The sequence below is a fragment of the Carlito syrichta genome, unplaced genomic scaffold (assembly GCF_000164805.1).
Source record: "Carlito syrichta isolate Samal-C Ts95f unplaced genomic scaffold, Tarsius_syrichta-2.0.1 Scaffold149072, whole genome shotgun sequence".
NCBI lineage: Eukaryota > Metazoa > Chordata > Mammalia > Primates > Tarsiidae > Carlito > Carlito syrichta.
The window spans coordinates 59,313-72,794 of record NW_007093168.1 but is presented as its reverse complement, the minus strand read 5'-3'; the positions used below and the strand labels follow the sequence as shown (position 1 = coordinate 72,794).

General features: G+C 48.2%; 1 protein-coding gene across 1 annotated transcript in view; it reads right to left on the bottom strand.

The window, feature by feature from the left end:
* LOC103251919 (cilia- and flagella-associated protein 54-like) overlaps positions 1-13,482 on the bottom strand; it is a gene marked incomplete at its 3' end in the record, with an annotated part of 107,347 nt that overhangs the window by 36,713 nt on the left and 57,152 nt on the right. The window contains exons 21-25 of the mRNA XM_021708815.1: positions 11,296-11,388; positions 10,875-11,060; positions 7,036-7,172; positions 3,879-4,026; positions 2,153-2,308 (exon numbers count right to left, since the gene is read on the bottom strand). Coding sequence (XP_021564490.1) covers positions 2,153-2,308; positions 3,879-4,026; positions 7,036-7,172; positions 10,875-11,060; positions 11,296-11,388 — 720 coding nt within the window. The remainder of the gene's footprint in view (positions 1-2,152; positions 2,309-3,878; positions 4,027-7,035; positions 7,173-10,874; positions 11,061-11,295; positions 11,389-13,482) is intronic.

The following is a 13,482-nucleotide window of genomic DNA, read 5'->3' as shown; positions in this document are numbered from 1 at the left end:
CAGTCACAAGCCCAGGCTCCGGATGTGGAGGCTGACCCACACGGAGGACGCAGGGACATGGGAGGCAGCAGCCACAAAGCTCCAAGAGGCCCCACCGGGGCGAGCATCTGACAAATTACTCATACGCTCCGGTCAGTCAGATCAAATGGAGATTAACAACTGCTGGACTTTGCATGAGTTCACTCACATCCTCTTAGTCCTCAAAAACGGTCTCAATGGTGATGACGATGACAGTGACAACGGTGGTGATGACAGCTTTCTGTACATCTAGCAGCAAAATCTTTGGGGGAGGAGGTCGCTCAAAGAATTTTATTTGTTTCCAAGGCAAAAACCGAATAATTCTTTTTTACTGAGAAAAAATTCATATAGCATATAACTCGGCATTCCTATGGGTACAATCTAGTGATTTCCAGTGTGTTCATAATATTTGGCAACCATCGCTACCAACTTCAGAACATTCCCATCACCCAAAGGGAAATGCCATGCCTGTAACAGTCACTGCCAACTGCCTCCTTCCTCCCATCTCCTGGAAACCAGGACACTTACGTGGCAAGCCTGCACATGGGCCCCCTGAATCTAAAAATATTAAAATTAAAATTTGAAAATGAAAACACAACCCACAGAATGGGAGCGAACATTTGCAGGGCTCCTGTATTCAGGACATATAAACAACTCTTACAGCTCAACAGCAAAAAGGCAAATAAACAATTAAAAATAGGCAAAGGAGTGGATACTATTTCTCCGAAGAAGAGATACCAATGGCCCAATAAAGCACATGAAAAGATGTCCAGCTCCATCATTAGGGAAACACAAACACAAACCACAATCAGATACCACTTACCCCTCAGAATAGCTGCGATCATTTTAAAACAACCTCAGTAGCAAAACTTTCCTTCTCTCCCCACCACCCTGTGTGGGCATAGACGTAAGGGGGTCCCCACGACTGCTCCCCAGGGCCCCGTGGTGACGCCCCTTCCCTTGTGTGGGCGAGGCCAGGCCAGGGTGTGATGAGCGCCTCTTTCCCAGTGGTGATGGGGTCCCTTGGATGAGCTCCCCCAGCAAGCCGGAGGGCACTCCCCTGCTGGCCTGGACGAAGCAAAGGGCCATGCTGTGGAAAAGCCACGTGGCAGGGGGGCCGTGGGCCTGCAGGAGCTAATGGCCTCCCACTCGGAGCCTCAAGGAAGTGAATTCGCATAGCTCCCAGGGAACCTGAGAAAGGGTCCTGAGCCTCAGAGAAAACCATGGCCTGGCCATCCCCTTCATTTCGACCCAATGAGACCCTAAACAGAAGACTCGGCTTCTCAGAGCACGACCTCCTGACCCACAGACACTGGGAGGTCACGATGCGTGTCCTTCTAAGCCACTACATTTATGGTGGTTGCCAAGAAGCACAGAAAAATAACATAACCCTTCAGCTGGGTCACACCTACCCTCTTTCCATAAAGCCCGACTCCTCCGAGTGTATTTTTCTTGCATTGCCTATAATATTTTTCCCAGATGATACATTTAACAATATGCTTTGAATAAATACTTTTTGTTCTAACATTAAATGAACAAAAAAAATTTAAAATAACTTTAAAAACCAGGCCAGGCATGGTGACTTGCACTGTAATTCCAGCACTTTGGGAGACTGGTACAAGGGGATCGCTTCAGCCCAGGAGGAGTTCAAGACTAGCCTGGGCAATATAGTAAGACCCCATCTCTACACAAAGAAAATAAAACAGCTGGACGTGGTGGTGTGTGCCTGTGGCTCCAGCTACTCCAGAGGCTGAGGTAGAAGGATCACCTGAGCCCAGGAGGTCGAGGTGGCAGTGAGCCACGATCGTGCCTCTGTACTCTAGCCTAGGTGACACAGTCAGTCCCCGACTCAAAAACAAACAAACGTAAATTGTCACTATTTAAATATGGGCAGTGGCAAAGCTGAACGTTTTCAGAAAAAGGCATTTCATGCCAATATTTTTTACCCGGGTGTATAATTTGACATCAAAGTGTTTCTTAGTTAACTCCTGACATTTCACAATACCTGTTCCTGGCCTCTTTGTACTTTATGAGAGATACACTGCTCGCCTCTTCCACAGTGAATTGCTGAGTTGCCTTTACAAAACACCCTTATCTGGGGGTGGGAGGGTAGGGGGAAGATGAACACCCTTACCTGAACGACGGGCACCAAAACAACATTGTGATAGATCATAGGAGCGAGCAGGCCATAACACTGAGTGGCAGCTTGAAGGGCGTAGCTGGCATCATTGAGAAAGTTGCTAAGTTCCAGCGCCACGAGCACCCGCTCGCACTCCATCAGTCTAGCGGCCTGCAAAGAAGTGGCATCGTTACTCGAACTGAACGCCAGGCACGTCGCGTGTGTCTCCAAGGAGAAGCAAGGGAGAACTGTGGGCCACCCTGTCGTTTGGCAACAACACGAATGTTGGTGTCGAAATATAAACTTGGAAACAACTCTCACTACCCAGTGATGCTGGCATCGAGAGCACAGTATTATCAGCAAATGTCAGAATTGCTGGAAAAAAACACAAGTGCCACTAATAAGAGAAGGAACCAATCTGGTTCATTGGTAAAATAAAATCGCCACTATACTTTTAGGTTGGAGAAAAATCTAGTGTTCAAAAACAAATGATAACAACAGTTAAAATATATAACATCTCTGTAATGCTGTCCTCACTTGATTACAGATTTCTACTTCCCTTTTTGATTTGTGAGAAAATGGCAAATTTTCAGTAAAACCAACTAAACCTCTACTTCTGCTACGTATGCTTTTGCCACTTAAAAATGAGAATGAGAATCCAGTCGGGGTTTTGAGAGCACATGCCACTTAGAGAGACCAGTGATCCCTTCTCGCTCCTTTTTTTCCCTTTCCTGGGGTAAGATTCCATTCGTTCTGGGAGCACACTCAAGGTTATGTACAGAGAAAGCTGTCTGAGTGGTGGCCAGGAATGTCTGAACAGCCAGTTTTCACTGCAGTGGTGGTCCAGCATTCTGAAATCACTGAAGTCTCCAAAATTGTCTTTCTTTTCAGCCTGAACATGCTGGAAGAAGACACCAAACGCATGAGTAGGATCGGGTTGATGGCTGTGAGCTCCTGGGCTCTGCAGGACAGTGACCCTGTCTTGGAAAAAGCCACATTTTTTACTTCATGTCCTCAGAAGCTAGCATAGTCTCATTTAACAGTTCACTGGCTAATGAATGAATGAATGAATGGGTAGGAAGAAACGACTGTTAAAGAAAACAAATGCAGACGGAGAAAGCCTCACGCCTACAGTGAGTAAAGACGGGAGGAGAAGGAAGGGCGAGCCCAGAGCAAGATGGTGGTTACAGCAGGCACACGGGGGTGGCCGGTGCCCATGGAGCCATGTGTGCTGCCTCCCTAACAGTGAAGTCCTGCCTCCGCCCAGGACGCAATGTCAGCGTGAAGAAGAGTGCGTCAGGTGATGTGCACTAGCGTGAAAACAGGTCCAAGATGATACAGAAAGTGCCAAAAAGGCAAGTTGCAGGCGCATGTGAGAAAAAAAAAGACAATGACAAGTTTGTCTATTTTAAAAAATGAGAGAAATCACATGCAAACAAAATTGTGGTAGTCTTAGAGGCAACAGGATGACGATGGGTTTTGCTTTATACGTCATGCATTGTTTAAATATCTGAAATAGATACTACTTTTGCACACAGGGGAAAAGACAAATGAAAAATGGAGAAGACAAAACATGACTCAGGCCTGGGAAGCTGAAATGGAAGATCAAGTGAAGCAGCCCCATCGCACAGCAGCCTCTCGCCACGATGAGATGGCATGTGTTCCCCACACACGTCACTGTAAACATCAACAAGCAGGTGTGGTGGATCGGACGTGCTTGGGGTCACTTTAGTTCACTTACTTGTTGAGAGGGGAAAATCTCGTTGCCTTTAATGTTATCACAGAAGAGATTTTCTTCTTTAATTTTCATGTCACTTGTTACAAAAATATTTCTAAGAAAAAGGTACAAGAGGATCGAAGACGTCTCTGCCAAAATATCTGAACGTAACCTGCAGAAAGAAGTGAAGGATGTTACAGGAGGAAACGAAAGCAGCTCAGCATGTGAGCGGGCCTCTGCGGACCAACTAATTCTCAACACCTACAGGAGCCCAGGAAAGCCAAACAAGTGTGAACGGCCAGTCTCGCACAGACTTTCTGCAACAACAGGGTCACAACTATTGTGAGAAAACTAAGCTGCTGAGATATGATGTCGCAGATACATGAAATCAACTTGTGGAAAATAAAACAAGACTGGTGGTTCTAATAGCTAAAGTTCTCTTCTACCGATATAACACAACCACTATAGATTTCCAGAAAGTTGAGAAATGGGCCCAATATCCCCGCTTCTGAACACGAGGGCCGAGCTTGGCTGTAGCTAACAAGAGCCTTGCGTGCTGGGATCATGTGTCATGACGTCTTCCGTAGTGCAGTCCCCGTGCCAGCAGCAGGCGACACCACAAGGCCTGCACCGTCTCCCCTCTTGGCGCCCAGTGGGCACGGCCTGCGGCCTCCCTCGGCAACACCCCAGCCCCACCCGAGCCTCAGGGTCATCTGCCCCCTCCCCGTGCCACCTCCCTAAGGACAGGGTCGGCCCTGACATCAGTGACTCCCCCGCCTGCTGGACTCCGACGTCACCTTCACTGGAGAACGCGACCCCCCCCGACTACTCCCTCGCTGCCTCTTTCTCCCGAGGGCCTCAGACCCAGACACGTGTGTCAGCTCCTGACTCCATCTCCTTCCCTGCCAGTTCAGCGCTGGTCAGACTTTTTTTTAATGTGCCATTTATTTTCATTCCATACAAACGGTACAGACATAGGCCCGATGCCCGATGTGGTGGTTCACGCCTGTAATCCCAGCGGTCAGCCTTTTCAATGGCAGCCTTCCCAGCACGTTAGTTCCTGCCAGCTCTTTGTCGTACGGACATCCAACTCGCCTGGCCTTGCGCGCTGCCGCTGGCCCACTGCTCTATCTCTGTCCACACTCAAGCACATATTCACCTGTGTGTTTCACTCATTCTTTCTTCCCTTCACGGAGCTAGCGCTTGCTGAATGCTGACTAGGTCCAAGACGCTGTTCTGGACGTGGACTTGAAGATGAACCGCCAGGAGCTGGGTTCCACTGCCAACCGTGTCGACGCCCTCGGCTGAGTCAGCCCCACCGCCGGCAGCACCACCCTCACCCCGGCGTTGCGGGTCCACGCTCCCACGGAAGTGCTCTACATCCCGTTCGTTGCACCTCCCAGCCCCACGGCCACAGCGTCCTGGCCACACGTGGCCCTGCAGTCCCTGCCTCTCTCCCGGCTCCCACCCTCCAGCCCAGGACCCTTTCCTTGCCCCACGGTTCTGCCCGCCTTCCTGCTCTCCTCACCCCAACACTTCACGAGAGCAGGCCTTGCTTGCCCAGCTCTTTACTTTTTCCTGAGCCAACTGCGGCACGGTTTCTGGCCTGCCACACCACAGAGGTGACGCCAGGATTCACCAACGGCCTCCTCGTGGCCAGTCCACAAAGCTCTTCTTGGTTGGCCCTGCTCCTCCTCCATGGCCCTCTGTGGAGCAGCGGCTCTCACTGGCCTTGCGTGGGCGCCAGCATCCCTGGCCATCTCCCTGGCGGCGCTCCCCGCCTCGGCAACACATGTGACTAGGAGCTTTCAGCCCCGGGACAGCCCCTGCCCCAGCTTCTCCAGCTCTGCCTCCCGCTCCTGCCCCTCAAGTGTGAGCACGCCTGCAGTCAGCTCCAGCCTGCCCTCCTCCCTGCTAAGCAGCCATTCCCTGGGGGTCGTGCTCATGGCCAAGGCTTCGGGAATGACCCCGGTGGACACTGGCGAAACCCGCATCTCTCGCCTTGACTCTCCGGAGCGTCGGCACTAAATGACCAGGCCCGCTGGCCTCTCACGTCCTGCTGGAAAACCAAACTCACGAAGTCCCCACCCAGGTTACTCATCTTCTCATGACCCCCAGGACATGCCACGGGCTTCCCCACCAGCCAGCACTGAAGCCCCTCCTCTCCTTCCCTCATCGAACCCTCTATTCAGTGGAATCCAAGCCCGGTCTCCCCCTCCTCCTCTGTGTCCCTCAAACCCACCAGCCGGCACCTCACATCCCTGCACACAGAAAATGCTACGTCGACTTGTGCTTGCTTGAACATGATTATACTTTTCATATAAATAAGAATTATAAGTGCCTTGCTTCAACCAGTGCTTTCAATTTTAAGCTCACTGTCTTTGACCGAAGAGTGAAGGACTTTGTCTTCTTGCTTAAAAACCTTCAGACATCAACAAACAGGTGAGGGTGATTCTCATGGCTTGGGTCCTTGCTGAGGGCCTGAAGTCCACTAACGCTCACTCCTGAGGCTGCTCTGAAACTGTGTTCTTCCGAGGAAAACGGCCGCGAAGAGGAGGGGGGCCTGAGTGGTACATGGCGCCTGCCGGCCCGCTTGCCATTGCTGATGGCCTGACCCCGGAGCCTCCCTCCCTGCAGCCCACCACGGACCCTAACCTTCATGCCAGTCGCACTGCCCCTGGTGCAGAAACTCCCAATGCATACTTAACGTTTCCTGGCATATACTTTGGTCAGTGTTTTTATTTGATGACTTTTCTTCTTAGACCTCTAGGGATTTTTCTGACTCTAGCAAGAAAATTTCTAAGAAGGACTCAAAATCTTGGAATGTATACTCTTATTACAATTATTATTAGGAATAGTTTATATGGCCGGCCACAGTGGCTCATGCCTGTGGTCCTAACTACTGGGAAGACTGAGAGGCAGGAGGATCACCTGAGCCCAGGAGTTCAAGGCTGCAGTGAGCTGTGATGGCACCACTGTACTCCAGCCTGGGCAACAGAGCAAGATCCTGTCTCTAAAAAAAAAAAAAAAAAGTTAAATAAGAAAAGAAAGAAGGAAATTGTTTATATGATTATATGAACTATCTTAATAGCAAACTGAAATTAAATTAATTCTAAGACCCATACCGACATCTATATTTTCAATAAGCAAATTAACACATTAAAAGAATCTCTCTCATTACCTTCTCTGTGTAATCGTCATTATGTTGCTTAAACAAATAACAGACTGTTCATCCTGAAGTGGTGAAGAAACAAAATAACCCCAAACTGGAGAGAAAACCTTCTTAGCCAACTCATAGTGGCCGGTCTGGTAGGCAACCTGCAAGAAGAGCACACGTCTCAAGCAGTTGGTATTTGTGAAATGCACACATGAAAGAAAAGCCCATATACTGCCCTCTCACACATGAATTCACATTTGCCGTCTGTTCTTCGGTGCCTCAGGTAATGACCAATGGCAAGGAAGACAGACATATTTGTTGAAATCTCTTTTATTTCTAAATTACATGGAAATTTGAAACTCTGTAAGGATGTTTCAAATCCTCCTAAGAAAAACAAAGATCACGTGTGAGCCAAATTAATTTCATCTCCATCCATCTTGGCAGTGCATGCCATTTATTATAGATGCTGCTACAATGAACAATCTGTTCCAGGAGAAACAATCAGATTTCCCAAGCCCAAAATATGAAAATTATTTATTCTTTTCTGGTTCTGACTGACACTTCTGGAGCTTCTGTGCAACAAAAAGTTCACAGCTGAGAAGCATAGGGAATAAAACAGAGAAGGTTTCCCAAAGCCATGGTGTGCTTTTAGCTAAACGCATTTCACATCAGGCAAAAATAAATGATTTCACTAGTAAAGTCAAAAAGCTCAGGAAAATGGATAGCATAAAAATTATCGACTCACCTATTTCTTTTGGTAGAATATACTTCTTCAACATATTTCTGAAAGCCTTTCATTTAAATGTGTAAGCAGCAAGACCAAGTCTCACCAGCTGAGCGATGTGCTGCCTCAGAGCCCTCATGGAAGCAGGTGGGCAGGCACCAAGGAGAAAGACGCTCATTACAGTCACAGGAGAGGGGCCGGTTCAGCGAGGAGCGACACAGGCATGCAGCATGGGACCCCCGCCCGACGGGGCAGCAGAAAGGCACAGGCTGGTCCCAGTGTGGGGCCCGCCACCTGCTGCCCGAGCCTTGAGGCCATGACTCCACCCATGAGATGCCCCTGCCGGGCACAGGGGGATTGGCAGAGGAAGGATTAAATTCCTCTCGGCTTCCTCAGCAGTTAACACCAAAGCCACCGCACCACCTCAGAGCTGCTGTGCCACACAGAACCCTGAGTGGCCACGCCTGGCACCCAGGGGCTTGATCAACGATATTCCTCCTTTCCCTGTCTCAACAAGCATTGTGCCTGCTCGCTGTGATGAGAGATGCAATAATTCAGAAGGCAGCTTTTGGCCCTAGACCCATCCCCAGAGAGGGAAATCGAGGCCAAACAGTCTGCCTGAAATTGTAATCTCCAAGGTCAAGATTCAAATCCTGCTCACAGATTTCTAGCCATTTTCCCCTTGAAGAGGAAGGGTAAAAAGAAAGGAGACCAAAAAGCAGAGAGAGTATCCTCAGAAGAATACATACTTCAAAAAGCTTCCTCCAAAATTTCCAGATAGACTAAATTAACAGCCTCCTATACTTAAGGAAAACCCAGTAAAGACGGACCTGCCTTGACTGTTGTTTACAGAATAATGCTGAATAAAATCCCAAAAGCCAAGTTCATCACAGGCGTTTCATGAACTATCTCTATGCCTCACTATAACACATTTATAACAACGCGTTTAAAGAGCAGGAGTGTCGTGAAACTAAAAACTAACCACCCTCATGAAATCACAAAGAAAGGCACAGCAGCTGGAACTAAAGCACCCGACCTTACATTGTGCCATGAGGAGGCTAGGGTGAGACAGTCTGCCTGGCCCTCAGCCCTTTGGGGGGCCTACAGACTCCCCAAGCTGGACCCAGGGCCACAGCAGCGTCCATCAGGCCCCACAGGCCCCACCCAGGACACAGCTTGGCCCTGCGGGACCACTCCACGCCGTTTTAGGGGCTTTCAGTGGAAGTTCTGCCACATGGAGCCAAGAGTCAAGCCGCTTCCTGGAGAAAACGTAGGCCTTGACGAAATAAGTCAGTTCCTCTGGATAGCTCCATGACTGAAAGTTAAGGAACTCTTTAGATGCCAAAGTCATCAAATATCAGAAAGCCATAGGCCAACGTGACATGTCCACCAGCGCTAGCAAAATCCTGGCAATTCTCTCCATTTCATTCTCCTGAAAATAGGGTAACATAAAATGCCACAAAATCTGAGACTATGATACTAATCAACTAGTCAGAGAAAGACAGCACAATGGAAGTGTGATCCACAGCCAGTAACAGGCTCAAAATGGGATGCCCGAGCCCAGGTCAGTGAGTCACTCTTCCTGGTGTCCGCTCCCCCCAGCGACGTGTCTTCGATCAGACTACAGCAATTTCAGCAGAAACGCCAGTTCACGAGCCAGCCCATACCTAAAAAACAACACTCGTTCCCAGCACCCACATGTGGTAGGTGCCACAGCTCAGTGCCCACCATGCTTAGTTCCCTTGAATGTTCACAAGGCCCTAGGAGGTGGCTGTCATTGCTACTCCTGTCGCAGATGACCATTACTTACTTGTCCAATGCTACATGGCTAGTCCGAAGAGCTGAAATTGGAACTCAGGTCTGTCTGTCTCTATTGACTCAGAAATTTCACGTTTATGCATTTATGCTAAGAAAGTAATCAGGGGTGTAGTAAAGGTTTACATGCAAAGACATGCATCATAGTTTTGTTTATAATAGCAAAAGACTAGAAGGTGTCTAAGTGTCTAGCATGGAGAATTATTAATAAAATGTGATATATCCATAAGATTCAATACCATGAAGCCATTAAACGTTATATTTAAGGCCTGGCATTGTGGCTCACACCTGTAATCCCAGCACTTTGGGAGGCCAAGGCAGGAGAATTGCTTAAGCTTAGGCATTCAAGGCCAGCTTGGATAACATAGCAAGACCTTGTCTCTACAAAAACTCAAAAAGATTAGCCAGGCATGGTGGCCAGCTTCAGCTTCTGTAATCCCAGCTACTCAGGAGGCTGAGGTGAAAGAATTGCCTTGGCCCAGGAGGTCAAGGGTGCAGTGAGCTGTGATCATGCCACTGCATTCCAGCCTGGGTGACCGAGTGAGGCCCTGATTCAAAAAAAAAAAAAAAAATATATATATATATATATATATATATATGTATGTCTTGGAAGAATACTTAATAGAATGGAAAAATGTCAATTATATGTTAAATGAAAACACCAGGATATAAAATAATATGTATATTATGATTAAACTGATATATTGTCTATAAATTCATATATAGCGTGTGTTTGCATACATACATGCGCATGCATATGTACGTGTATTATCTAAATGGGAGGTAGATGACAGACCGATCAATTGATCGATAGAAAGAGCAATAAGCAGATAAGCAGAGAGACAAACAACAATAAAAGGAGGCCTCTGGATTAGCGCTTCTCAGCCGGCACTGCTGACGCTTCTCCCTGTGAGTCTGTCCTGTGATGGTCCGAGCACTCCAGGCTGTCCAGCCGCCCTGACCTCCACTGTGGATGCACCTCTCTACTCTGAGAAAACCAACAATTTCTCCAGACACTGACAACATTGCCCCAGGGTCAGAACCCCTTCTCTGGATGATAGGATAACTTCTTCAGGCATTTCAGTGCTTTCCAAAATTTCTAAAATTAATATGTGTCACATTTGTAATCCAGGAAAAAAACATGTTATGGTAAAAAAGCAAATTCACTAATAAGAGAACAAATAATCCCAATTTCATGCGAGTAAATCATAATAACGGAGAATGTGTATTGCAAGAGCTTTAGAATATCTGCTGTGATTTTTATTTTCCATCAGAAATTACTTCATAACTGCTTAATGGAAGAAATGAGCAGAGGTCTCTCTACCTGTGTCAGGAACATCCGGGCCGTGACAGCAGAGAGAGGTGGGTGGACCAGGATGGGCTTGGTGGCCTCCCCGACAGCCTCACCCACAAGCCTGCCATCGTCAGAATAGGCGGCAACTGCGAACACGTAATTCTCGTTGGTTTCCAAGCCCTTCACTTCGAAAGTGCTTTTGCCATCAGCTGGTATCTATTAACAAAAATGTATTTCAAGTTATACATGGAAAATTAAAACAGCATGACGTAGAATGTAATGAAGTAAACTTTACATGTGTAAAAACAAAGCCTCTTTCCTTCGCTGCTGGATTTTAGTTATGACCCAAGTTGAGATTAGACAGACTCACTGAAATAATGACTTCATAAGAAAAAACACGGGCTGGCACGACTAAGGCCCTGGGGAGGTGTCCTGACACTCAACCGCATACCGCTTCTCCTGAATCGGGGAGGTGAGTGTCGTTCAGCCGCACTTTCCCGTAACTTCCTTCTGCTTTGCAGCCCAAGAGGCAGTACCAGGAGACCTGCAGGGGAGAGATACTCATCACCTGCGCTGCTTAAGGGACGTCCGGATGCCTTCATCTCAGCGCAGCATGAGGAATACTTTCCTAAATAAAAACGGAACTACTAAGTTTTAAAGCTTGAAGTCCAAGCTTACAAGTACACACAGGTGCAGTCTTAGAAAAGTGGAGACAAGTACAAGGCTAGTTGACCTGGGACAATCAAGGCTACAATATTATTCATCACTAATCATTTTAACTGCCACGAATGGAGCGGTTCCTATGCGCTAGGCATTGCCAGGAAACTTACAGACACTCTAATGTGCGCAGCATCCCTGGGAGATGGGACAGTTGCTGCCATTTCACTCTACAGGAGATGGAGGTGCAGAGACATTAAATAACTTTGATCAAGACAGACAGACAGACAGAGGCGGGGTTGGCTCCTAAAATACCCTAATCTTGATGGAAAAAAGGTCAACATTGAAATGACTTTTATTTAATGTGATATGACAAAAAGGGGCGAGTGGGAAAAGAAGCAAGATACTAACTGGCAGTATTTTAAATAAAATGCAAAAATACACATGAAAAACCCTGGAAGAAAACTCCCCTGACAACACAACAGTAGGGTTGGGTGGTCACATGGGAAGACGTAGGCAGAGGATGGGAAACGTTTTTCTCCAGTTACACATGCTCTGAAACATGATATTACTTTGATAATTTGTAAATATACACAAACCAAACATAAGGTGCAAATCCCACAGAAGCAACCGAACTTAAACTTGATGGAATGGGCAGACAGCAGCCTTGCTGGCATAGTGATGGATAATGAGCTATTCTTGCCTCCAGGAGAGCTGTAGGATGACACTGGGTGGGGCCTCGCGGCTCTTAGACACAGGGAAGTGGCAAGAAGAGGCGCTGTCCTTGCCTCTGAGGAGCAGCCACTGCCCACTGCCCCTGCCTGAGGACGGCAGGAAAGCGGTTCGCGTGGCCAGTCCAGACGAGGGGCCTCAACCCCAACTGTGTTCCACGATCGCTTCTTCAAAACATGCATTTGCGCAGAACCAAGCCCTGCCTTAACTTGCAGCTTCGGTGAATTCGAATTGCCAGCGCAAGTGTCCGAATCTCTGTGTATCCAAAGAAAATGTCTTGGATGACTGAAGGGCAAGGGCAGGAAGACGAGTCAACAGACGGAACCGGAAGCTGGAGGCCAGGGGACGCCAGGCAGGCCTCAGAAGAAACCGCAAAGCCAGCCCCCCTCAGCCTCCCATCAGAGAGAGCGCCCCACGGACAGTGCGGGCAGCTCGGATCATTCCTGCCCCGAGTTCTGATCCCTAAGCCAGAATTCTCCCTAAAAGCATTTGTCAGCAGGCTTCCTATTTGTATTTTGTTCCATAGATGAAAGCATCTGAGCTTGGGGCACTCTGAGGAGCTGTATGTGGCAGGAATCCACACCAGGGCAGAGACACCACGAGCCTCTACACACAGGTCGGCACCATCAGCATTTTCAGCCTCCAAGGCGCCAACAGCTCAGCAAGAGACTCCCCAGACCAAGATGGCCGGAGCCGCAAGCCAGGAACCATCCCTGAGCCCATGGTGCCACCTAGTGCCCAGCGAGGGCAACTAGGTGACCCTGTCTTGGAGGCCCCAGTGTTTGGTGTGCGCGAAATTCAACAGGTGTGACAAGGCCTGCAGCCCCAGGCCAAACGCGGGACTCCTCTGTCCTCACACCTCCAAGCACTAGGGGATGCCTGGAATATGCAGGTGTTTATAGATAGGCGTGTGTGTGTGTGTGTGTGTGTGTGTGTGTATGGCACCCGCACACGCACACACACCCACACCCACACCCACACCCACACACACACACACACGATCACTAAATTGAAACCGATAACACATAAGATTTCGGTCAAATAAACCAAAATATTTGAATACAAAACAAAAACTCTTAGTAAACCATCCAGTCTTAGTTCTGTACCAATCTTCCAAACTCGGTATGGCTCTACTCTCACGCAGACTCAAAGCATCCAAAGTTGAGCTTTAAAACCAGGGGCAACAGCAGCAACACATTCGTGACAGCACACGTTGTTGTTGGTTCTGACAACCCTCTCGCTCATCTGA